The sequence below is a fragment of the Corvus kubaryi genome, unplaced genomic scaffold, assembly GCF_017639235.1.
Source record: "Corvus kubaryi isolate FWS band 111438036 unplaced genomic scaffold, C.kubaryi_AGA036_p1.0 37357, whole genome shotgun sequence".
Lineage (NCBI taxonomy): Eukaryota > Metazoa > Chordata > Aves > Passeriformes > Corvidae > Corvus > Corvus kubaryi.
Genome location: NW_024581117.1, coordinates 13384790 through 13409586, shown reverse-complemented (window position 1 = coordinate 13409586; position 24797 = coordinate 13384790). Strand labels below are relative to the sequence as shown.

The window sequence follows — 24797 nt, the reverse complement described above, 5'->3', positions numbered from 1 at the left end:
CAGCTGACAATGAAGCTGTATATTACTTCAGAATGCATCCATGGAGCATAAAAGGATATTACAGACCTTTTCTTAAAGAAACGAGTATTGTGAGCATAAGTGTAATGATAGTTTTAAGTAACAGAAACCAGGCAGGTAATGTGTATAGCAAGGAAGATGGGGATCTGAATCAAAATACAGCTCGAGTTAGGTGACTCAAGCTGGCTTATTTTACTGATATTTTAACATGAAAATAAAAGGTATTTCAGGTGTGGTGCTTACTGTGGTAATATTATCATCACCTACTAGCAAACTATTTGAGAGAAAAGGTTCCTTAGTAGCTATGGCAAACTTGTGTTAAATATGTTTGATAGGGTTTTCACAGTTTTGCACTTAAAGCAGATTTCAGCAGCCACCTCTTTTTTTTGTTTTTTTTTTAAATATACAGTATGAGACAAATATTCTAAAAATGTGAAAATGATGAGTTTTAAAAAGATGTAAAAATATTGTTATGGAGCCTCATACTGACTAATGCACTAAATTTAGCAACTAACTAGCTCAACAAATGAAAATATTTGAAGATCAACTGCTGGCAATTAAGATAAAACCAAAGAGGATGTCTTTTCATCCACAGGCATTGATGAAACTGTATGGAATAATGAAGTATTGTATTTGTAGTCAGGGCTGTAGGTGATTTGTCTGAAAGCTAAACTTTTGAAAGTGGAATAGTGGCCTGAAACGTTCTAATTTATGATGCTATTAAAGAGAAATTAAAGAGGAAATCCAAGGCTGACTTTTCAGAGCAACTCTTAAACAGGAGCATAACTTCTTTTATTGAATTTAGGAGTATAGTTAAACTCAAGAATTGCAATCTTTTTTATGCAGCCCTCAGATGGACCAGTTTGAGCAGCCACATAAGTGGTGGTGTGCCCAGATTTGTGCTGAGCCTGCTAACATTACATTACTTGGCAACTTAGTCCTGTAAGAAATAAAAATCAAGTGAACTATTTAGAAACACGAAAAATGATCTTTCAGGAGAGAGATTTGAAATTGTCTTTAAAAAGTTCCCAAGCCCCAGGAACAGGAGCCCGCGGGTGCTGCGTGAAGCCTTTGGAGCAGCCCCAGCCGGGTGTTATGCAGGATGCAGGTTCCTTCTGCATTGCCCCCTAGCGTTGTCTTTAAAACAGAAACCTAAAGAACCCAAACGAACCCAAATGCAACGAAACTGAAAAGTTACTGCTCCCACCTTAAATTTTTCTCTTTGCTGCATCAAACCTCTGTAGTTATTCTTGATGCCATGTCTGTTATGTAATGGGCTCAGCTGCGTGCTTCTGTTCCCTGCTTTCCCTGTTTACTTGGATGTAAAGTAGGTGTCCACAACTACAAATACTCTACTCACTCTTCCCGGGCATCTTTGTTACAGCCGTGGCTTGACTTTCTAATACAGGGATTTCCTGTTTCTCTCCATGCCTTTCCCTTTGTATTACACACACACATACACGTATTTAGCGGAGAATGGTGTACCTCCTACTCCTTGTCATGTTTCAGGCTTTTCATTTGTGAAAATCTATAGCTTTGCTAAATGAAAAGATGTCTTTATAATGAAATATTTCACTCTGAACTGTACAGCCAGCCTTTGACTTCTGTATTCACTCACAATTCTGCTTTTAGGTGTTGGCTGCAATAAGATCTTGAAAACAGAATTAAGATGTGGCCCATCACTTTGTTTTTCACTTCTCTACACATACATATGTATTTGTAAGGAAGCTCCATTGTGGCAGAACTGGCCCTAATGTCAAAGTAAATGCAAAGCAGTCAGGGCCAGTTTGGAGGGGCAGTCGGCAGCCCTTTGCGGTGACCTTGACAGGAAGAGAGCTCCCCTGGGCTGCAGCATCGGACTGTTCCCTGTACTGCAAACTCTGAGTGAGAAGAAGGCAGTGCAGATTCTGCCTAATTTCTGGAGTGGGTTTTTTTATCATCGGATTGCAGAGCCTGGTATTTACCTGATTGTAAACCAGGTCTCATTTTCTGGAGATTACATTTAATGGAAGGGACCTATCTACTTGATACTGGTAGATTGCTTCCAGCACATACCAGCAAACGTCAGTAGCAGTAAGGAAAAGGAGGTTAGCAGTCTAGAAAAGTTTGAGTATGAGGCAGGCAAGCTGGTTGCCTTTAAAAAGAGATCTGCTGTTCTGTTTTTTGGCAGGTCCTGCAGTACAGGAGGAGCGGTGCTTTCCTGACCTGTAAAAGCTGCTGGCTGTGACTCCAGCTGCTGTTGAGGGCACTGTGGAAAAGGAGGAACAGGCACTATCCAGCTAACCTAGTCCTTGGGTCTTTTAAGGTCATCATTTATTAAAATGACCGAGAACAGTTTGTCGATGGGATGGGGCAGATGGACAAGAGCCATCTGTTCTCATAGCGCTCACCTCACTTCTTTTGTTACTGCTTTCTGTTCTTTAGGTCTTGCACATACTTTAAGTTCTATCATTTCTTTTGTAGTATACTCCAAAATAGGAGGGGAAATCTGCTTGCAAAGGATGTGGCTAAAGAATGGTTAGCACATCTTTTACAGATATTTTTTCCTTAGTCCTGTCTTAGACACCAATAGATTTCAAATACTGCTAGATCAGTTTGCTACATTACAGTATTGTCAGAGGTTTAAAGTAGATATAAAAAATATTCACAGTAGTAGTAGCTTGCTTACAGCAAGTTTAGGAATAAATTTAGGTATCACATCCTAGGTCGTCTTCTCACCTTTTAAGTTTACTGTGAGCACACTGAGAAATCAAAATGACAAGGTTCCCATTGATCCCAGTCTTAGTGGTCCTGAAATAGTGTTCTTCTCCCATCTTGTTCGGGTCTCTGTAGGGCACCCTGAAAGGACAGCACATTTCAGCAAACAGCAGGAGTATATGTTGAGTTACTAATGTCAGCATCACTGTGGTAGTCATTTGAGCTTTATTTTGGGTTGGTATGCTGTTTTTTGCTTTTTTTTTTTTTCCCAGTCTTGACAAGAATACTGGTTTTTGTTGAGCAATGTTCATAAAAACAGGAGCTTATGCTCCTCTCTGAAACAGGAGCTAAGTGGGAACATGTCATCCTTTCCGTTTGTTCATTTTTCAGAAGTCCGTATAAGCTTGGAAATAAAAAAAGGATTTATATAGGTGCAAAAAATATTTTGGGGTGTTTGTGCAGTCAGTCTAACGAGGAGTGCTGGAAATATGAGTGGGAAAACCCCACAGTACCTGAATTTATGCATTTTTTCCTGTTATCCAGAATATAATCTCTTTAATTGCAAATCCACACAATAGATACACAATAACACTTTGCCTGTGAGATTGTAAAATATAGTTTGAGGGCTTTGTCAAATGCAGTTACTGTTTTGTCTTCTGATGTTTGTTACTTGTGCTTGAAGGTATTCCACAGCTGTGAGGGACAGGACTTGTTCTAAAATAGGAAACAAAATGTTAATCTATGCAGGGCTGGATTGTAGTGTAAAATGTCAAAAAAGACTATTAACTACTGTTTAAAGTTTGGAACTCTAAAGGGATGGCAATTGAGAAGTCAAGAGAAACAGGAGTATACAACAATTTTTGTGAAGGTTACCTGAATGCAATGCAGAAAACATGGGCAAAATCCTGGTCTGTTTATAGGTTGTTGAAAGTGAGCACCCACATCTTTGCCCCTTACACCTGCCAGCACATTCCCATCAAAGCTCCAGAATTAGCACAAAACCAGAGTAGTCCTAACTCTCTTTATCTTACTCCTGTGGCAAGGATTAATACTGAATAGATTTTTGTTGAAAGGTAAAATTTTCAGAAGGCAAACTAGGAGCAGAGATTACAGAGCGCTCCAGTTCTCAAGTGTTGAGCACTCAGCAGCTTCACTGAAGAGTGGGAGTTGCTTGTCTGTTCAGCAGTTTTAAAATCAGGCTACTTGTTTGGCCCGACTTAGCCTGTGAGGTTTTTTTAAATGCATTACAGCACACTTCTGTGAATGACTATTAACAATGCCATTATGCAATTCTTTACCATTCATAATGATAGGCATACTGCAGGGTGCATGCCGAGATAAATCCCACAAAAGTAGGAACAGGTTTATAATTAGAGCAGGGGGGAAGGGGGGAGAGAAAGTTATTTGGAACATATTTTCACTTTATGTCTTTATTTCTGAAAATGTGTGATATGTCCATCTGGAGCTAAGCAATATCTGTGCTCAGTCGGTTGGGAAGAGAATGATGGAATGTTCTGATAAATCCTCTTCTTGCAGCAGCTTCCATCCCTGGAGTAGCTCTTCCCTTCTGGGTTTGTAGCATCATACTCTCAGGAACTGAATCTAGGTCTCTGTTGCAGTTAGGAGCTGCTCACACACAGGATAGAGGCTGAAATAATCGGTCATAGTGTTGGCTTGGTTTTTCTCTTCAGAAATTTTAGCAATTTTTTAAAGCATTCCACCCCTATTACTTGTGGTTTTGTAAGTGTTTTACTGTTCATCTCATCACTGGGGTGTGCATTTCAGCAGAAAGGAATAGTGTCTCAAAGACCTGGATATTTAGCATGCAAAGTGTATTTTAAAAAAATCTGCCCCAAGTATTGCATATCTGAGCTGTTCCCTCTTTATAATCATGGTGCTGAATGTATAATGAAATGGAATTGCAAAGGAAAAAACTAATTGGTTCTGTGGGTTAATTAGGGGCCAGGAATTTAAGTGACCACTTCATTTAGGACTGTTCAGAAGTGAGAGGCTTTTTGTATTATTTTCACATGTTTCCTAAGTAAATAACTTCCTGGTGGTGCATTGGTGACAATTGCACATGAGTGTGTGGTTTATACTGGGGCTGATGAGGGCTGTCAGTGTTCAGGAGAGTGCAAGTGGTACTGTGGTCTTTACCTCAGTATTTAAAGCGATGCCACCTTGGGCTGAGTTAGTTATGGCTATCAAAGTACAAAAGTGATGCTGGGTCAGAATGTTCGAGGAGTTCTCCTGTTGCTTTTGAGGCCAAAGTGGTGGTGAGGTGCTGATAGTGGAGCAGGAAGGACTCTGCAGGGCAACTTGGGTCTTGGGGAGATCCCCTTAAAGGGATCATGTAGAGAAATCCTGATTTCTTCCTGGTCAGATTTCCTGTTTCCTTACAGTCAATGTGCAGAATAGCCATGTGAAGTGTTACCAGGCACTCAACCCTCTTGTCTAAACTGAAGCCATGAAGAGATGAAAACAATTGTTGTAGGATTGAGATTGTCTTGAAATTTTATGTAGTCTGATTAATTTTATCCTTGGAACATGAACACCCTGGTGGGATTTTTAAATAACCTTTAGTTTTTTTTCCATTAAGTTAATGCATATTAATTCATGGCAGAATTAATCATATCTTGATTCATATTGTACACTGCTTGGATTTAGTCACTAATGCAGAAATTGAAGTGGTCCAAAAATGAAATGTCATCTTATTCACTCAGTATTGTTATACATTTCTCCTAAGGTCAGGTTTCCATATAATGGTAGTATGATGCAAATAAACACATCATTCTTAGTCCTTAATCAAAAAATTCAAAGGAAAAATGAGTCTTTATCCCTAAGCAGGGACACATGTCTAGCATATTACACCATCAAGAATAAAAGAGATCCTGAGCTATTATTCTGTGATTCAGCAGGAGGCATGGGCAATCTGTCCTTGTTTTGCTTTCTGGAAAAAAAAGTCAAAATCAAACAGAAGGCCCCCCCCCCCCCCCGAAAAAAAAACCAACCCAAAAAAAACACAGAACAAGGATTGGATGGAGTAGGCACCATTGCAGAAATGTGACTACCATTACAGCAGGGAAATGAGTGTAAGATCCACAGTTTACAGAATGAACTTAAATTATTATTGTCTATAATAGCTTTATATTTGTGCCACTGAGGCAAAATTAAAATATGCTTGGGATAATATGTATGATGTGCAACCTAAGGTCCAACATTTTGTGTTTTCCAGCTTCAGTGTTAGTATTTGAGGCTTTTACAGTTTTGAGGGTTTGCGGTTTTATGGGACCTTCAAATTTCACCTGAATTGAGCAGAAGGTGTTACAAGTCTGTCCTTGCAGGAAGTGAACATTGAGAAGAATGCTGTCAGTGATTTGGGGAGGGAACAGAAGGGAAGCGAAAAGAGGAGATTTGGGGCATCTGCCTTGAAAGTGGGTTATCATCTATACCCAACATGTTGTTGTCTCTGTCATCTATGTTTATTGCAGTGAAAACTGGATACATGCTGCTTCCGAACCCAAATTTGCCGTTCATCTCTTTTGTACTTGTTCTGAATGGGTATAAAGTTACCAAATCTATCAGGCACACAGGGGTTGGCACCTCAGTGCTGGTGTTTGCTACCCTGGTGGTGGGGCTATCAGGAAACAAGTACTCATGAAAGCAGAGGCAAGGTCCTGAGTGGGTACAGGATTTCAAGGCAAGCCATAGTTGTCTGTAAAGTAAAAATACTGGAAATGAAAGGGGGAGGAGGGGTTTCAACAATCACTGTAATTATACTTTCATTTCCTTTTTATAGTTGTGTTTATTGGAAGTTAATAGGGGCAGTAAAACTCTTTACAATTATTTCACTGCAGTATTTATGTACCTTTGTATCTGAACTGTCCGTTAAAGTTAAAAGCAAAAATTCCTCCATGAATAGAGAACAGCTGCTTACTGTGTGCTGAGACATCTGGGGGGGGTTTCCCTTGCAGCTTTTTGGTTCTCTAAACCCCCAGAAAATAGTAGCTTGCTTACAGCCAGGACCTCTTACGACTTGTCAACATGATATAAGGGTGCATAACAACAGTGAGTTCAAACTCAGCTAGTAGCTCATCCGGTGAGGATTTACATTTTTGACTGATCTCCAGCACTTCCGTTGCCTCCCGGGGACAGGGGTGTGCATCTGAGGCACTGCAGGCTGCAGTCAGAGCTGGTAACCAAAGTGCACAACTCAGTTGCTCTTTCCAGGTGTTGTATTTTTAGTATATCCCAATGGTTTGTTGAACACCTCAATAGTGCTAAGTGAGTTACAGCAGTTTTGGGGAATTGCGTGAGTCATGTGCACGTCCGTGTTTAGAATTGCTGTATATTCATTCTGTCTCATAAGAGTTCTTCATAATTTGTCTTAAATGACTACTTAACTAAGGCCCGAGTGGCTTTTAATTTAAAACATTTCGTAACCCTAAGAGGAATTTAAGGACAGGAATCCATTTTGGTTGACTATGACAACTTTGCGTTGATTTTTGCTGGAAAATGTATGCATCCCCTCCCTGCTGAACAAATGATTGGCACTTCACTAATTTTAAGTAATTCAAATAATTACAGCAAGCAAATCTATTCAGTGCCATGATCCAGTGCCAGGATAAGCATTAGCACTAATGGCTATCTCAGCAAAATCTTGTGTGGCAGACAGCACAAAATGGCAGTGCTGGCAGCTTTTTTTGTGATGAATTGCATTGTGAGAAATGATGTCTGCATGCTCCCAGAGAAGCAAGAAAGGTACATTCTATTTTGGTTGAAATGTAGGAATTGAACCCTAGGTGTATAAAAAGTCTCTCTAACTGTGGAATGTATTAGCTGGACCTCAGTAATCCCTTATGCAAATGTGCAGACCTGTGTAGGGCCACAGTGCTGGAGGCCAGGTGTGGCCGGAGGGGCTTGGCACTGGTCTGAGGCCTCAGCATGGGATTTGTAGCATGCAGATGTTCTCATTTCCTGGCACAGCCAGGAGTTCTGATGGTGGGTCCCTGGGGTTTGTTTCCCTCCTCTGACATGACACCGAGAGCCTGATCCTGAATGATCTTTTCTGTGCCTTGTAGCAGGGGAGCATTGTGCAGCTTCTCGTGGATGTCCTCACACTGGCTAACTTTAGTACAGCCAAAGACCTGTAAATGAAAAATAGAGCAGGGCTTTTTTTAGGAATTCAGAGTATATTAGGGGAATGTACAGATGGAAGCCTGGTCCCTTTGACATGGTGGTATCAGCAAAATAATCCGTGTGAGCTGCCGGAAAGATGCAAGCTGGAGGGTGTGATTGAAGCATGACCTTCCAGAGTGAGCTTAAAGGAGTATGTTCAACACTGACTATAAACACAGCAGTTACCATTCTTATCTGCTCAACTTGCTCTATTTAGAAAACTTACCATAAACCTGAAAAGAATAATAATAATGAAAAAAAACCAAACCTTGTGTATTCATTGTAATTTATCTGTTTGTTTGTTTTCGCTACTGGCTGTTGATTATTTATGTACATTTCAAGTACAAGAACTTTGGGGAAATATATTCCAGTATAATACCTAAATATAGACAAGTGTTTTTGCTAGAATTAACAGCTACCAAAATAAATGATCTCATTGCACACAAATACAGAAATATCTGTGATGTGTGATGGAATGCAAGATCTATAATGTTCAGAGTAGTATATATCTTATTTATTAAGATATGTCGATAGTGGGAAGGCTTTATGAAGAAACCATGTTACAGAACTCTTAGCTTTCTCTCTCTCTTTGCTCTGTATATATATTTTTTAAAAAGGGTATTTCCTTTAGGTTTTGGTTATTATTTTTCAGCTGTTTGAACTCTTTCACCCAATTTCAAATAATGTGTTACAGAAATAGAGGAAAATGTTCTCAGATATAAATGCCCTAGCTCAAAGACACAGACAGTTTGGCTATCCTGGTTACTATGGTGAGAGCTGGGGAGGATGCCTGTAGCACATCAGTCTCTGTGTTGTTCAGGCAGACTGTTTTTAATTTCCTAGGACTGCTTATGAGCTGTAATATTAATCTATTTGTATCCTCTTTCAGCACTTCCTTGGCTTTGCAGTGTAAGCCCCTTAATATAGATTGACTGGAGAAGAGCAGCTTTGCCCTCCTCGCTGCCTGTCTGAGGTGCCCAGCGTGGCTGGAGAGCAGGGAACGATGACCTAATGTGCCGCAGGCAGGAAGCAGAGCTGATTAGTCTGCCTCGAGAGATGCCAGTGCAGGGTGTGACTGGGGTGTTATAAATCTGCCGAGGAACATTTGCTTCTCTGGAAGAGATGACCACAGAAATACGAATAGGACAAAAAAAAATATCTGAGCACATATTCATCAATGTTTGGTTACTTATTGGTATGAGCACATGATAATTCCTTCCACAGAACATGATAGGGATTCTCCATTCTATCCCAGGTTCCTAAGTCAAATGGCATCTCCCCCATCCTTCCCCCCTACCATGTAGAAATGTTTTTCACAAAATGGAATAATCCTCACAACAGATCTCAAAAGGAACTTGCCTCAAGATAGTGTTGAAATTCTGTACTTAATCCACAGTCTGCTGATTCAGGACAGAGATCTGAAGCTTTTGGCTGGTGACTGGGAGATGTGGGGGTTCATATCCCTTCATGGAGAGGAAACTGAGTACTTGTCTTTCTCAAATCCTCACAAGTAGGATGTGAAGCTGTAGGGCCAAAGGCAGACAAGGCAAGAAGAGCATGTCAGTATGGCATGATGATTATTTTTCCAGCTGAGTTACTTGTCAAATTCAAAATGCTTCTGTAATCAGGCTGAAACAGCCTTTTCAAATAAAGTTGCTGTATATTGGATAAATAGTTGCATAAATTATTTCTGATGGCATGGTATATGTATGGCATTATTGTCTCTGTGGAAATAGGTATATTTGGTATTACTGAATTAATATCATCAAAATCTGAACTTCTGAGTACTTCCATGGCACTACTTTCTTCATTTTATTTTTTAGCAAATTCACCAAAGAAGGAGCATTTTATTTTAGTTTCCAAGTGCAATAATGATAGCAAAAGCAGCTAACACCAAAGTGAAAAAGAAGTGGCTTGGTTATTTGTTGAGTAAGAGCTTAAATATCACAGTTTTGAATGAGCTAGCCTGCCATCTTGAGTCTCCTAGCACAAATCTGTGTTTGCAAGATTGGACTGTCAGATAGAGGTGATAGGGCACAGAAATGGAAATACGGCAGATCTCCTAGGAGAACAGAGGAAGGAAAGATGACAACAGAACAGAATACTGGAAGCCTAAAGCAGCAGGCTATAGACAGGGTTTGGGAATCAGGGGAACACAAGAATGACAAGAGAGCTCTGATCAGCAAGAGGAAGCTTAGAGATGATGTGGTAGCAAAAAACCAGACCAGTTTGCAGTGAAAACAGAGAGGCAAAGCTGTGGGCAACACACACCATAAATGATTAACAAATTTTCATCCTGTCTACCTCAATGTGAATTGTAGGGTGCTGCTTGCTACCTTGCTGGGTACTACACATCATCGTGCATAGGATTTACTGATTGGTGACCACAGTGTTGTGAAGGGGCCATTGATAACTGTCCCTGTACTCCTGCAGGAAAGTGCACATTTCAATGTGTTTGACTTAACCTGCATTGCCTGAGACTTTCACAGTAACAAATAGCCAGGAGAACTAAAATCAGTTTTTTCTGCAATTCCCAGTGCTCCACAATTCTGAGTACCGTGCTTGGTCTCTGTCCTCAAAGCCTTGGGTAGTTTAGAGTTGCTTTAGTGCTCCTTGTTTCACTGCAAATCACAAATAAAGCTGGGAATAAACCCAAGAACGATCAATTTGTAGTCTTGTGCTGTAACTTCGGAACCACTTTCATACACAGTAGAACCAACCAGCAGAGATGCTCCATGACTGGCAGCTTCAAAGGCAGTACAGAATATTGTAGGTGATGTATTTCAGAGCTTGTAGTGAAGTTGTTTCCCATATCAGAGATCTTCATCCAATGTTTTTAATGCAGTTCACTGACCTCAAGCTAAACTGGTAAAATGTAAAACATTTTTCCAAAGTGTTTAGTCTTTAATAGGGTTGTAAGAGTGTACTCTGACAGTAGTTGATTGTGTATTTCTACTCTAGCAAGAAAACAATTTTGACAGTAGCAAACCCCTTATAATTTCGATGTCACTGTTTTCATCCAGTGCAGTCTGCAATAAACAGGCTGAGTTGGGGAAGTGCAAGGAGATAACAGAGTGGAAGGAAAGCTGGTCAGGGGGATTTCTGACTCTTACCTAACTGCAGCAACACAGAGGCCAGCTAGAAAGACTTTTCAAGCACTGATGTATTTCATAGCATGAGCTATCAAAAACTGACACCATCTCAGGATGAGCAGCCAAAAAAAGCTGCTGCATGTGCTCAGGGTGTATTTAGTTACCTTGCTGTATCCCTGCCATGGCAGGTTAATACTTGAGTTCATACGGCCTGGTTTTGCCTCTGTTGTCTTCCCTTGTGGGTTCCACCATTTGTAAGACAGTGGCACTGATGGGATTAAGCCTGGATGTTAGTTATCTCTCCTCACTGGCATCTCAAAAATCAATCTGGAAATGCTAGAGGAGGATCTTTTCAGAGGGGAAGAAAAATTAAATGAAAAATGTGGAACTCCTTGATTCGTTCAGCACACTTCTTCCCTTTGCGTTTTCTCTTTCACTTTCAATGGAATTTTCATGGGTGAAAAAAAACATATTTAAACCAACTTTAGGATAATCTGTGCTTACCTCTTCAGATGCATGAGACAATGAGTGCATTTTCCTCAGGCCCATGGTGAGATAGGTCTATTTTGCTGCTGAAAAATGGCAGTGGTGGAAAAACTGATTATTGAGGGAGTTGCTCTTAGAACTCCTTTATTCATGAATTCGAATTTATGCAAATAGGGACTTAGGACTGGAAGCTTCTGCATGAAATCACTGATGACAAGTCATCAGTGCTTGTTTTGTCCTTTTTAAGACTCTGTGTCGTGTATCTGTCACTGAGTTTTATACTGGAAGTATGGGAGAAGCATAGCTGATGGTAAACATGTTTATTTGATGAGCTGAATCAATGGCATCCACTTAAACTGGCACAGATGTGCTAATAAGCATGGGTTGCTGTAGATTTTGCTGGTTTTATGTATAGTTTTGAAGCTTTTTTATGTGACTAATACATATGTATTTTCTTATTTAAAAGAATTGGGTATATTAACACTGGAAACTATTAACTTGGGAAATGACTGGCTTTCTCTGGAGATCTGTAAGTGTGGAAATATGGGAGAGGATGGAAAGAGTAATTTTGTTCTCTCTGACTGATAATTTGTCAGATGCAAAGGCTTCAAAGAAGACCCTGCTCACTGGTAGAAAAATCTGCTGCTCTCTGTTCACAATGAAGAGCACTTAGTGTGAAAACTTCCACACTGTGTTGTTCTGTATGTCATGAACTTGATACAGGGAGAAACACACTTGATTAACACTTGGCAGTGTTTATGTATTCAGTAACAATTTGCCCGTCTTCTCACTCCTCTGCCTTAACTTCTTCGTTTTGTTGCTCTCCAGTATTGCACTCAATCTCAATGAAGTCTCAATGTAACACCTCTCTTTCTTCAATGGAAAGGTACTGTTTTCAGTACAGTTCCTAGAAGAGGTTTGAGAGCTTAAATAGCAACTTGGCCTCGTTTTCCATTGCCACATCTCAGAGCACGCCATTCAATCCGAGGGGCAGGCATTTTGGGTGCCGGAAGTTAATCTTAGCCTTCCTGTTTAGGGAAAGTGGCTCCTCTCTGGAGCCACATGTGGCTTCTGAGCAGTCCCCGAGGGGCTGATGAGCCAGAGCTCAAAAGCACATGATGCTGTAGGCATGAAGGCTGCTGAGGAGCAGGAATTACCAGGTCTGAGCTGCAGACCTCGCTGGGGCTCTCTGAGACGCTGGTGTGAGGTGGGGAGGGCTGGCAGGGCAGCTGGTGCTGCTGTGCTGGCAGCGGGAGTGGCTGCCTGCCCAAAGGTGCTTCCTGCTCTTATGTTGGTTTGGAAGGGCCAGCTGTTTCCAGCCACTTATTCCGGAAGTTTGAGCTGGGCAGTGCAGACAGAATTTCAGGAATATTCAGGGTTAGAGATATACTTCCCCCCCAGCTCAATCCCGTTATGTCCCTGTGTGGTCTCACTGGATTTGGGGCTCCAGAATGGGAAGAAGAGGGGAGATCCTGTGGTATTTAGTCAGTTACGTGGTTTTCTGTTGGTGTTTCTGACATGGGTTTGTAGAAGATCAACTTTACTCCTAAATGCTCTCCCTCTGTTGGTTCCACAAGCCACTGGGATTTGGGAATGGGTTTCTCCATCTTTGCTGTGCAGTAGGGTGAGGGGAGATGAGGGATTTACAGCCACATAGAAGAAGGGCTGTGTTCCTGCCTGAGATGGAAATGAAAGCATTTTCGTCTCCACTTCCAGTATGAGGGGATGACAGGCAGAGAGAGAATGCAGTCTTCCAGCTAACAGTGGCAAATGCTCCTAATAGAGAGGAGGAACATTTCCATTTTGTGTTCCAGTTAATTTTCAATCATGCCCAGGCAACATGAAGGAAGCTCAGAAAGTGTACAACAGTGAAAAAACAATTGATGACAATGTAAGAAAATGAAAAATCCAATTCAGTTTTTGTCACCAGTTAAAGCTGAAACTGTTTAATTTGAAAAAGAAATAAAACATAGCTCTGATTTATCACTCCAATTACTTTTGCACTATTTCAGTTGATTTTAAAGCTAAGTGAAAAGGGAGGGGGCGTGGGGCACTGTCTCTGTTTACTGCACAGAAACTCTTAGTTCTCTTAATGTGTTTAAATAAGCAATTACACTGTAGGGAAGGAACATAATGGTTTAATGCAAGATGTCTTAGAGCCCCTTCAGTCTTTCCCTTCATCTCTTGCGAGGAGATGAATTGTTGTTTTCTTCACAGGAGGCATTCAGCCAGCCAAAACCTGCTAATTATTTGTTGCCTTGGTTATCTTTTGCATACATGCCACTCACTGGATAGTAATCATGAAATATTAAATGTCAATACAGGATGGTCATAGGATGCTTTTGGGAGGAAAGGATGGTGTGCTTATAGTGAGAAAACAGTCAAGAAAGGAAAGATAGTCTGAAAAATAACAGCCTTGTGTTTCAGTTGCTGTTTTGGGATGCCGAAGAGCCTGAGATGAGAAATTCCTGTGTAGTAAAATATAATTGTAAATTGATTTTTAACAGCAGTACAGAATCCACGGTTACAATCAGAGCCCCTTTATGCTGCAGTCTGCATGATGTAAGGACCTGGTCCTTGTCTTTAACCTTTTCACCATCTAAATGACAAGAAATTGGGGAGCAAATATGTGTTTAAGGAGAACATAACAACCATGGTGGTTCCATTTTGTCTCTAAATTTTACTGTTTAAATATTTGTCTTTCCCACAGAAGGCACAAATTTGGAAGGCCTGTTAGGATGGAGGCAGTAATAATAGTAACAAAAAGGAAACCTCTCTGTGGAGCTTCCAGGGGTCAGGAGGAGCACATGGTCAACCAGATGCTGGAAGGGCTGGAGTTCAGCATAAACTGACCATGATAGCACTGGTACTGTTGTGGTGTTCTGAAAGGATGAGAGCAGCTCTGTTTCCTCCAAAAGGCTGAGGGTCTTTGAAGGGAATCTGTAGGGTGAAGAGGCTCACTAGATATTTTTATTTTTTCTCCTGATCTTTTATGCAGTTTCTAGGCAAATGTGTGCTCCTGCTTAGCCAGCAGACCTTGACCTGTTGTCCAGAGTCCCTGGGGCAGCTCTAACCTCTCTGTCAACAGTGAGGATGGAAATAAATGGGAGAGAGAAACTTTGCCCATATTGTCATTGCTGTAGCTTTTCATATGAAATCTTACATTACCCCTAGTTGAATTGCATTCTGGCTATAAGCTAAAAAGCAAGCTGTTTCACAAGCTGTGATCAGTGAACCAGTAGCTATTAGGAGAATGGAAATAAGTTCTTAAAGCAGTGGCACTTCCTTCTTTACTGTAAATAACTGGAGCTGACTGCTGCAGTGGTATCCTGGTGTTTGTATTTCTGTGCCAGCCTTTTTCCAGGTCTGTCTAGCAGCAGCACAGGCTGGGTTTTATATGTCAGCCATACTTCTTGAACATGTTGCGGAGTTTCCCAAACAGTCTTTGCAACTTTCCAAAGAGCAGTGTGACATGGGGGACTGAATCTGTGTGGCTGAATGATTTTTCTCAAGTTTCACTATCTTCCTATTCTGAAATAACTCATTTTTTAGGACTCCATGTGTGTGTCTGCACAGAGTGGGGCAGGCAGCTCTGTTTAGTCTGACCTGGCTGCTGAAGGTGTAGTATGGAAGTTCTGCAGCCATGCTGGTGAAGTGCTGCACCTGGAAGCGTTGTGTGACCTTTAACTGTAACTTTCTGTTTGGCCACACCTTCTACCATTGGCTTCACAGCGTACTTTTGGCAAAATCTTTTCTCAAAGCTGCCTGGTAGGTGGTGGTGATGTGCCCTTTCTTCAGGTGGAGATCACTTGGTTTGTGCAGAGCTCTTAACTGGCTCACTCAAATAAAAAATATTTGTCAGTGACACTGCACTGTCGTGTGTAACGTGTCACCTTTTACTAGTAGTGCCTATAATGGGAATCTCACCTGCAGGATGTTTGTATTGCTGAACGTGAATTGCTTGCTGCTCTTGTATGAAATGAAAGCATGAGTAACAATCTAAGTAACTGGGAGAAAGAAACTAGGTAACCTAGCTGAGAACTGAGATGGAAACATGCAATTACCTGTTAATCTACACAATAGCATCAAGCCGATACAAAAAAAAATTCCACAGTGATGTTCTCACATGTGGGAATGTACATCATAGTTGAAAATAGGAGACCTAGGTAAGTTGTTTCTCACAGTGGGTTGCAAGTGCTAGTTTATTTTTAAAGGACTTCTCTGGCAAAGTTATGTTAATGGTATTCCAAGTGACAGAAATTAAAATCCTAGTAAATTGCAGAGTTGTTCCAGAACAGCATTTTTCACTGCTGTGTGTTCTGCTTCCATTAATAGTAAAGGTCAGTTCTCTGAAAACCTCTTTAGCAGGTTTGGTTTTGGTTTTTTCCCTACAAAGCAATTTCCAGTGTCCTCATATAATACTCTTATTAGTCTTGTTCATCAATATTGCGTATTACCCTGCTAGGTGTTTCCTACAGCATCAAAATAAACACTTGCTTTCCTGTAGCTCACGAATCCAGGTAACCATGGCAAAATACAGTCAATAAATGAGTAGTCCTGCTCTGAGTGTGCTGCACAATTGCCTTTGTGCATTTGACAATAGCACAAAAGCACAAGTGCTTTATTACTTCATAACATCTCAGCAGGCCTGTTGATGTGAATAAACGTTCAGAGCTGAATTTACCTTTTGGGAAACGTTTAGCAGGAAGATTGTTGTAAAGTCGGGTACAGAGATGTCCAAGTCAAATTTTGCAGGATTCTTAGACTGTTGTCCCCCTGAATTCAGACACTCTTTCTGTCTGATGCTTTTGTGTTTGAAATTGCTGAGATGGGTACAGCAACTGCCTGGGCTCCAGCTGGTTTCAGATATTAGGGATAACACCTGGCAAGCATTTCAGTCTGTTCCAGGATGTGTAAAGCATGCTTAACTTACCTGAAATTCATAAATTCATAGCACACAGAGCTAGGAAGAAACATGGTGATTAAACTCTTCCACAGCATGAGGCAGAGAATTTCACTCTGATTTCTTTAGTCAGCTCCATAATTTGTAGCTCAACAGAAGTGTGTTTCTTCTAGAAGGGTGACTGATTCTGATTTTAAAATTCTGAAAGTGTATATTATACTTTTTAATCAGTCTCTTCTACCAAATAATGCCCTGAAGTGTCCATTGGGGGTGGGTTTTTTGTGTTCTGGAATTACCGTAATTCAATATGATGTGCTTGTGTTTGCTGTTTAATGAGGTCGAGTTGGTATTTATTGAAATGATTGTGGGATATCTAACACTTGTGAATGCCAGTTCCATGAGGTGGAATTTGGTACTTCTGGATGAAGTGCCAAGAGTTGACTGGATGCCAAATAAGGTACAGTGCTTCATAGAAAACAGTGTCTGAGTTGTGATGAAAGGGTATTTCCTTTCATGAAATAAATAGTGGAGCAAAAGCAATCTCTTTGATTTTTTTTTTTTCCCCCCCCCAGCTGTGGAATTTGCTGGAACTGTACCAAAAGCAATAGGAATTATTTTAGTGAAGAAAGCATTAAAACTACTGGAGAGCTACTTACTGCTTTTCTGAAAAAACAAGTAAGAGAAAGCATAGGAGGGAAAACTTGGACAAATATGCAAAATTTATTCTTTTAATCAAATTTTGAGCTGTGTTTTCTATCAGCCTTCTCAGGTAAGTGTTGCTGGCAGTATGTGCAGCACATGCCTGTGATTTTTGGAGAGCCCTTGATAATCCTTGCACCATGTTTTCAGTCTTTGCTTTTTCAAACTGTCCTTAAGAGTTGCATAGTGAAAAGACAGCAGGTTTGCTCAGGGATTCAGGCCATATATTCAGGGAACATGTGGAAAATCTGATTCCAGCCACAGCTTTCTCTTCACTCTTTCTAATTAATACAACCCTTGCAACTGCCTCGGTTTATAAATTTTTTTTCCCCCAGAGTTCTGACCTAAAGATACCCAGCCAAGAGCAAAGAGAAGAGAGAGACTGTGCGTGGGGGATATCTGTGATATGGTCAGATGATGAATTTCTGCTGAAATGCAAATTAATGCTCGCTGTGTCAGGGATTTCACTGTGAAATAAATTGTCTTCTTTCCCAATTTCTCATAGTTTCAGCTTGTCAAAACCTTGCATAAACCAAAGTTGGAGCCATTTGCAGTTGGTGAAAAAATAAAACTCCAGGAGATAAGCACTACATTGTTTTTGTTCGTACATCTGTTACTGTGGTGTGCCTTCACAGGGTTTTCATTTCATTTTAGCCAAAGAGTAAGGACAGGCACTTTCCTGCCCTTGTTGCTTACTGTGAATTGGAATGAGTGCATTCATTTTCCCATTTTCCTCTAGAAAAGCAGCTGCTGACTTTTTTTTTTTTCCCCTGCCAATGGAGTTATATATATGGAGTGAGTTTCTGCTTTCAGGAATTATTCAGGGTTTTCTCTGGTTCTGTTGTTTTTGGGTTCTTTGTTTTGTTGTTGTTAGGGGTTTTTTGTTGGGTTTTTTTGAGGCTTTTTGCCTTTACCATGATTACAGCACTCATGAGCTACCTGTCCCTCTTCTAGGAGGATAAAATACCATCTCAGGTTTTGTTAGTGGAGCCTTTGAGTTTTTCCTTGGCTCTGTGTGAATATGGTCACGTGTGATTAAAAAGGAACGTATACGGTGGATATATGTTTTAACTGCAGCTTATATTATTAAACAGCATGAGACCAGTTAACTGTGGATGGAATTTTTTATTAGAACAGCTGCCTCAGTCATTTGCAGTTTAGTTGCTTTTATCTGATTGCTACACAGTGGTTTAGAGTTTTTATTTTTTGCTTCCAGCAGTTGTGGTCAGGAGTGACTTATGTGACCTCCAGGTTACTTTGATGAGGTGAACAGTGCTCATGATATATAGATAACCCTGCTCCTAAAAGAAGAATGAATTTTTCTTTTCAAGCAAATGCAAGTCTTCCTGTACTGACAGAAGTTTTTTCAAAAAAAAATGTCATGGGCCATTTAAAATATTAAAGGTTTGGGGGTTTTTGTGTCTTGAAGTCTTCTAGACATCCCTTATTTCACAACAGTCTTTGTTAATAGTGAATTTCAGGGCATGGAAAATGATGCCTGAAAGGTGCAATAGATCCTTTTATAAGGTTTGAAATATAAATGGAGCAAAGGGACACTTCACAGTATTAGTATTCACTTCTCTGTAGACAAAACCTTCCCAGCTTTGTTTCTTCACTGACTGCAGACAGTAAAAACTGGAATCTTACTGTGTGTTGGTGTCATAAAATCAGAAGGAGTGAACAGAAGGAAACCTAAATTATTTGGTAGAGATCAGATCCCAAATCTATTTAATGAATCAACAGTTTTGTTCATTTTTATTAAAGCCTGTGACAAATTTTATATGTGATTCAATGTTTCAAGGCATTCTTACAGCTTGCCCTGCTGGAGGAACCCCCAGGCTGCTGTGGGGCAGCAGAAGCTGCTGCACAGGGACATGAATTCCCTGGTTGTTGGTGAGATGAGGACTAGGGGATGTGAGGTGTCTGGAGCCTCAGCTAAAGTGCTGATGCCAACCCCTGCTGACGCCTTCTCTGCACACCACAGAAGCTCATAGTCTTTTCCAGACTGGTTTAGACACAAGGTGTGGAATTATTGTGATGAGATATATGTGATGAGATTCTTACTGTGTTTAGTGCAATGATTCCTTTCAGTTTCCTCTTTATTGTATGCAAGAGAATTTTATTTATTTTTTTTTAAGAAGAAGAAAGTAACAGTATCACCTGGAAAACAGAACTTGGACAACAGGGTTGTCATGTTAGAGCTGAGTAGAACTGATGCATAGTTTGACTGCTCATGTATGGACTGGGGACTGATGGTGTGTTCTCCTAAAGTGTATCTGGTTTTAATTTGCTGTATTGGATGTTTGGGTTTTTTTGTTCCAGAGAATATCACATCTGTCTATGCCAGCATCTGTTTATTTTGCCCAAAGTCCCAATTTTCAGAATCTGGCACAATTTTAGAGGGGGTACCATGCCATTGGCATAATTTTGACATTTGGATACGACCCCTAAATGGAAGTTGTTCTGGTCCTTCACTGAACATTGATATGACACTTTGTCACTTGACCAGACTTTGTCATGCTGCCTTTATATTCTATTCAGAATTTTCCTCACCTACATCCTTCCTACCTCATACCCTACCCTAATCTATAGAAATTGTTTACTATTGTTTCAAATCCTGTATTTGGTTTGTGTTCATACTTGTCCTCCTAAATTTCCTCCTATTCCGGTGCTTTTTTCTTTTCTTACCTGTATTCCAGCTACTGCTTTTCTTCTTTCTACTCCTTAAACAACTGTGCTTTCCCTATGCAGGTGTAGCTTTTCTTGCCTTCTTAATATCACCTCACTATAAAATAGTGGGTCAGTCTTAAGTGGAGGAGAAAAAACATAATTTCTTCTTATTTCACACTGATCCTCTGCTAACCTTGAGTGTGCTCTGGGAAGTCTTCCTTTTGCATTCCTTCTCCCATCGTCTCTTGGCTTGGCTTTTCATACTGCAGAGTTCTAAAATCTGTCACTATCTGTTCACTTCCACTGATGTAAAGTTGGCTTATGCCATGGTTTTCTCTTGGCCAGGTTTGCTCTAAGCTCATCCCTCTTCTGTCAGCTCTGACTACCCTATTTCCTTGAGACTTGTGTGTGTTTGGCATGTGTTTTTGTCATGCTGCTCTTCTAATCTCTGTCTTTCCATATGAACTTAATATTCTGTGTCCTGATTTCTAAGACTTTTGACCAGCTCATATGCTGCTTCCATCCCATTCTCTGTCTTTTCAGATGATGCAATGTCTTTTATTCTGTTTTTCACACCTTTAGATATTTTAGCATAGGTTTCCTGCATAATTTTTAGCTGATTAGGTTTTCCTTCTTTTCCTCTTAATCTTGCCTGGCTGTGGTTCAGAACAGGGGCCAGCTCTTCTGGTGGTTCTCTCATCTCCTTTACAGAACACATTCAGGCAGGTGGAAGCATCTGACAAACTTGGTGTAATTTTTTACTGTCTTCTTGCTATGGAAGACTGGGCATTGAAAAGCAATTGAAAATTCCTGGTTTGTCTCTTGTGGGAAGTGTGCTCATTTATCCTGTGGTAACTTGTTTGCAGCTGAAGGAATAACCTGAGCCCTTGGTTTTTATAATTCCCTACTAACAGTGAAGCCCTGAAATTGCAACAGTTGTAAATGACTTCATTACTAGTCGCTTTAATGAGAAATGTAAGGTCTGTTCATAAATTTCTCCTTGAATTAATGAGTACATTTTCTTCTGTCATTTAGAACATCTTTTGACAATGGTCTATTTCTCTGCATGTTTGGTTTGTGGAGTTCTTTTACTTAAATAATGCTTCTGGTTTCCTCAGCAGAAATTTGATAGCAAAGAACAACTTCCCATTCCTAACTCTTTGTGGGCTTGTCACAGGCACTTAGTCTTAAACATTGGAGAAATGTTGGGCTGTAGTTTCTTTGGGTAGGTGCCCTTCTCTCCAGCCTAGTAACACATTGTAAAGATTTTTTTGTTTTTTTGTGCTTCAGCCTTCCTTGCTGTCACTGCCCCCTCAAAAGGGCATAGGGGGAATATATGTATACCTTGTCCTTTTCTTAGCTATTGCTGTTGATTGTAAGGACTTGCATCAAGGCTGTTACTCTTCTACAGAAATACCTGCAAAATTGCTGTCAACCACTTTGTGCACCCGAGGCCAAGCTTTTAAATCCATTAGTCATTGCTTTCGTCCAGCTGAGACCTTTGTATGATCTGTTCAAAGTCAATGGGCAGTGGCTGCACCCATTCCTTTCAACCTGCCCAGATCCTTCATGTGATCAGCAGCTGTGGGACCTTTCAGATGAGATGTTAAACAGAGATTGACTACAGACAGAAGGTAGGGTAGTTTCCATGCGAAGGGAGGAAATCGTCTCATGAGACGTTGGTTGCCTCATCAGCTGAGTTGCCTCTTGTTCACTAACGAACATAACTCATTTGCTCCCACAACGAAGAGCCTCCAAATGCTCAACACTTCCATCTGAGGAACAGTCAAAAGACAGAGTGTGTCTTCTCAGGCTGGGTCCCAGCTTGGCAGCTGAGCGTTATGAGGCAGTTTAATTCCGAATATGCTGCCTGTCTGCCGGCTGCACAGCCTGTGTTGGTAGAGCTTGAACGAGATGATCTGATGGATCGCTTGGGCTGTGTCTGTGTGACGCAGTACAGCATTGTGCAGACATATCAGAAAGATCTCTGCAAGTTATCTCAGAAGCAACGCTGCTCAAAAGTAGATTGGACTGAGCTTGGGTTTGAGTGATGTCCCTGGGCTGTGTCTGATACTCGGGCCAGCTCATGTACACCTTTATTTCTATCATCACCATGTGAACGGCATATAATGAGTCCCTTTTAAACCACTCATCTTTGTAACTCTGATTAAAAAGATAAATATGTTCCAAGTTCTGGTAAAACTCTGTACTAAGCTTAAACAAAATGTAAGACATTTTTTATATGGTGAAACCTTTATAGACTTGTAAAGCTGCTTCGAGTTTTAAAGTTGAATTTTAAAATTGTGTTTATTCAAGCAAAAACTGTTAAACTGTGTACAGTTGTGACATGTATTACATAGATTTGAAGAATATCAAGTTGGAAGGGGTCTTCAAGGCTCATTTGGCCCAACCTATCTTGAACAAAGTATGTACTTTGTGTCTGTTTATAAAGGTGTCTTCATGAGTAATGTGTTTACTTATGCATTTCTTTGGTATTTTTTCAGTTAAGAGATTGCAGGAGGCTTTAAAATTAATTTTTACCTTGATTATGGCATTGATAGTGGTTAGTGGCAGGCAACTTCTTATGTTTTGGTCATGCTTACTTCGTTGGGGCATCTGTGCCTGGTGTTATCTAACACCAACATTTTGTGTTTGAATCACTCAGAAAATACCTTTTTCTGGAAACATTCACATTTTATATTGAAATATGTTTTAAAATTAGGATTCACTTTATTTGTCAGGGTTAATTTTAATTCTTTCCACAGTCTTTCCTAGAAAATTGTTAATTTTGCAGATAAAATATTATGAAATTATATCTTAATTTCCTATATTCCTTAGTTTCCTCTATAAATAAGCCTGCTATATAGATAAACTATAATAATTTTTTTTAAAATATTAATGCTTTTTAATTAAAGGAAATACCCTTTTTTTTTTTACCAATGAGTTACAAAGAAATATGCAGAAGAAATTAAAACTTATATTTAATGAGCAAGCATGAATGATTAATTGCTATTCTTGGAGAGATGTAGTTAAATAATATATGAAGTGGTTATTCAGAACAGCTGACAGCCAATTACTCTTTCTAGGTTTTTGTTTGCTATTTATTGTCTTACTATATAAAATACATGGGTGACCTACATTTAATAAATTTATGCTTGTATTGTAGGCTAAACAGAAATAAATAATCATATCAAGTCGCTATAATAAATCTTTAAAATAGATGAGAATAAATTCTGGTTTATTCTGATGCTTGAGGAGCCCAAATGAGAATGTTCCTATTACTGAGAAATCTGTGTGAACACTGCGCTGCTGTTAATTAAGATTTTCCTTGTAAAATGGGTCATCTTGGAAACCTTTATAAAATAATTTATTCAGTTATTTTGTCATAACTGGTGCATGAATCTGGTTGCTGTTCCCACATCTGTGGCTGTAGTATGTTAAGAGAGGGAATGCATGCTCTTCTGCTCACCCTGCCTTTGTAGGATGTAGATTTTCTTGCTCGGTGAACGTTGGAGGTGCAAACGGCTTTGAGACTGAGATCGGGAGTGGGGTTTACTGCTTCTATTTGTGGCTCCTTTGAGCAGCCAGTTGCCAAGGAGATCACTGGCAAAACCCCAGCAACTCCCTGTACCACATTAGCCTATAAAGCAAGCACTGCAACAGATCCAGTGACAATCATTAGACACTTCCTGAGAAAACACCCTGGGGGTTTTAGGAGGGTTTATATTTCCACCACCTGTTTCATTGTCACATCTGCTCTTCAGCAAACAGAAAGGGAAATGTTTATGGTCTTTGGATAAATACATTATTTGTTTCTTTCCCCAATATAACCAATGTCTATTAAAAAATTTCTATATCTATTAAAAAGCCCCATTTCTCTGCCTGCCTTGTATAATCCTTCTTTGTGTCAGAGATAATTAGCAGCCATCTAATAAGATTAGCTAACTAGTGTGATTAGTGAGCTCAAACCCTGTTCTTTTCCTTTTGCAGGTAAGTGAATGTGGCACTCAGCATCCCTATCTACATTATTATCACTTTCTTTGGCTCTTATTTCTGATGCCAATTTATGGAGTGAAAACAATAAAGGCAATAGGAGAATACTGACATGCAGGTACTGTGGATGCTGTCGGAGTGTATATTCTGAGAGATGGTAAGTGGGATGTTTTCCATCTTCACCTACATCATGATAGCATTTTGATTAATTTGCTGCTGACATGTAGCAGCAGCCTCTTGTGCTCTTGGAAACCAGCTGTCTGTGGCATTGCTTGAAGGAGGAAAAATATGGGAGATGTTTTGTTGGATTGGTGGATACCAGTTTTCTGCAGATTTGTTTTTTTCCTGGATTGCAGGGGGTTTGGACGCGCTCTCTCTGATAGGTCGTTAGCATTTTCCTTTGGGTTTGGATGTTTCAGCTTGGAAACCAGATACCATTCGAGGAGATGTGCCAGGGCGGTGTAATTAACCAGAGATGATCAAACTGGAAGGGGAGCGACACAGCCAGAAATGGACGTTGTGTTCCCTGCTGAAAGTGATGGGAGTTTTCAGCTGAGCATGTATCAAAAAATATTCTTAGACTACTCAGAGGCTTTGTAATTAAATTTAATTTGAACAAGATAATTACATTACTTTTTATAAATTGGAAATTAGTCAGGTTTTACAGGTATACTTTAATTGTGCTCCAAGAGATGCAAAATTCCAGGGAGATTTTTGGTGGCATGGAAATGTACCAATGTGAACTGGAATTTAAAGGACAAATAAAAGAATGAGCTGTTCATCTCAGTGTTAAGGCAGATGGGAGTTCCAAGCGAGCTCAGTATTTTGCTGCATTTCCAGAGAAGGCAGTCATGTATTTTGCCATCTACAGCAGCACCTATTCATAGCCTGGCATGTAAATGCCTTTGAGCAGGTCTACTTAAATCCTTACAAAGGAGGGCTGTTACCAGGATGGTTTTTTAAATGCCATGTTTTACATTAAGTATCTCTAGAAGCAGTAATATTGAGTGAGTGCTGATGTCCCCTTTAAAGGTCCCTGTTTTGCTCAGAGGAATTCTAAG

The 24797-nt window shown here is 40.1% G+C and overlaps 1 protein-coding gene across 2 annotated transcripts in view; it reads left to right on the top strand.

The window, feature by feature from the left end:
- The window catches only part of ANK3 (ankyrin 3), a 345762-nt gene that overhangs the window by 65926 nt on the left and 255039 nt on the right, over positions 1 to 24797 (top strand). Inside the window, exon 1 of one of the 2 annotated variants that reach the window (XM_042033316.1) lies at positions 23757 to 23893. The exons of the other annotated variant lie outside the window; for it this stretch is intronic. Within the exon in view, the coding sequence (XP_041889250.1) occupies positions 23891 to 23893 (3 nt within the window). The 5' untranslated portion in view covers positions 23757 to 23890. Of the gene's footprint in view, positions 1 to 23756; positions 23894 to 24797 lie in introns of those variants that run through there. 2 annotated transcript variants of the gene reach the window in all.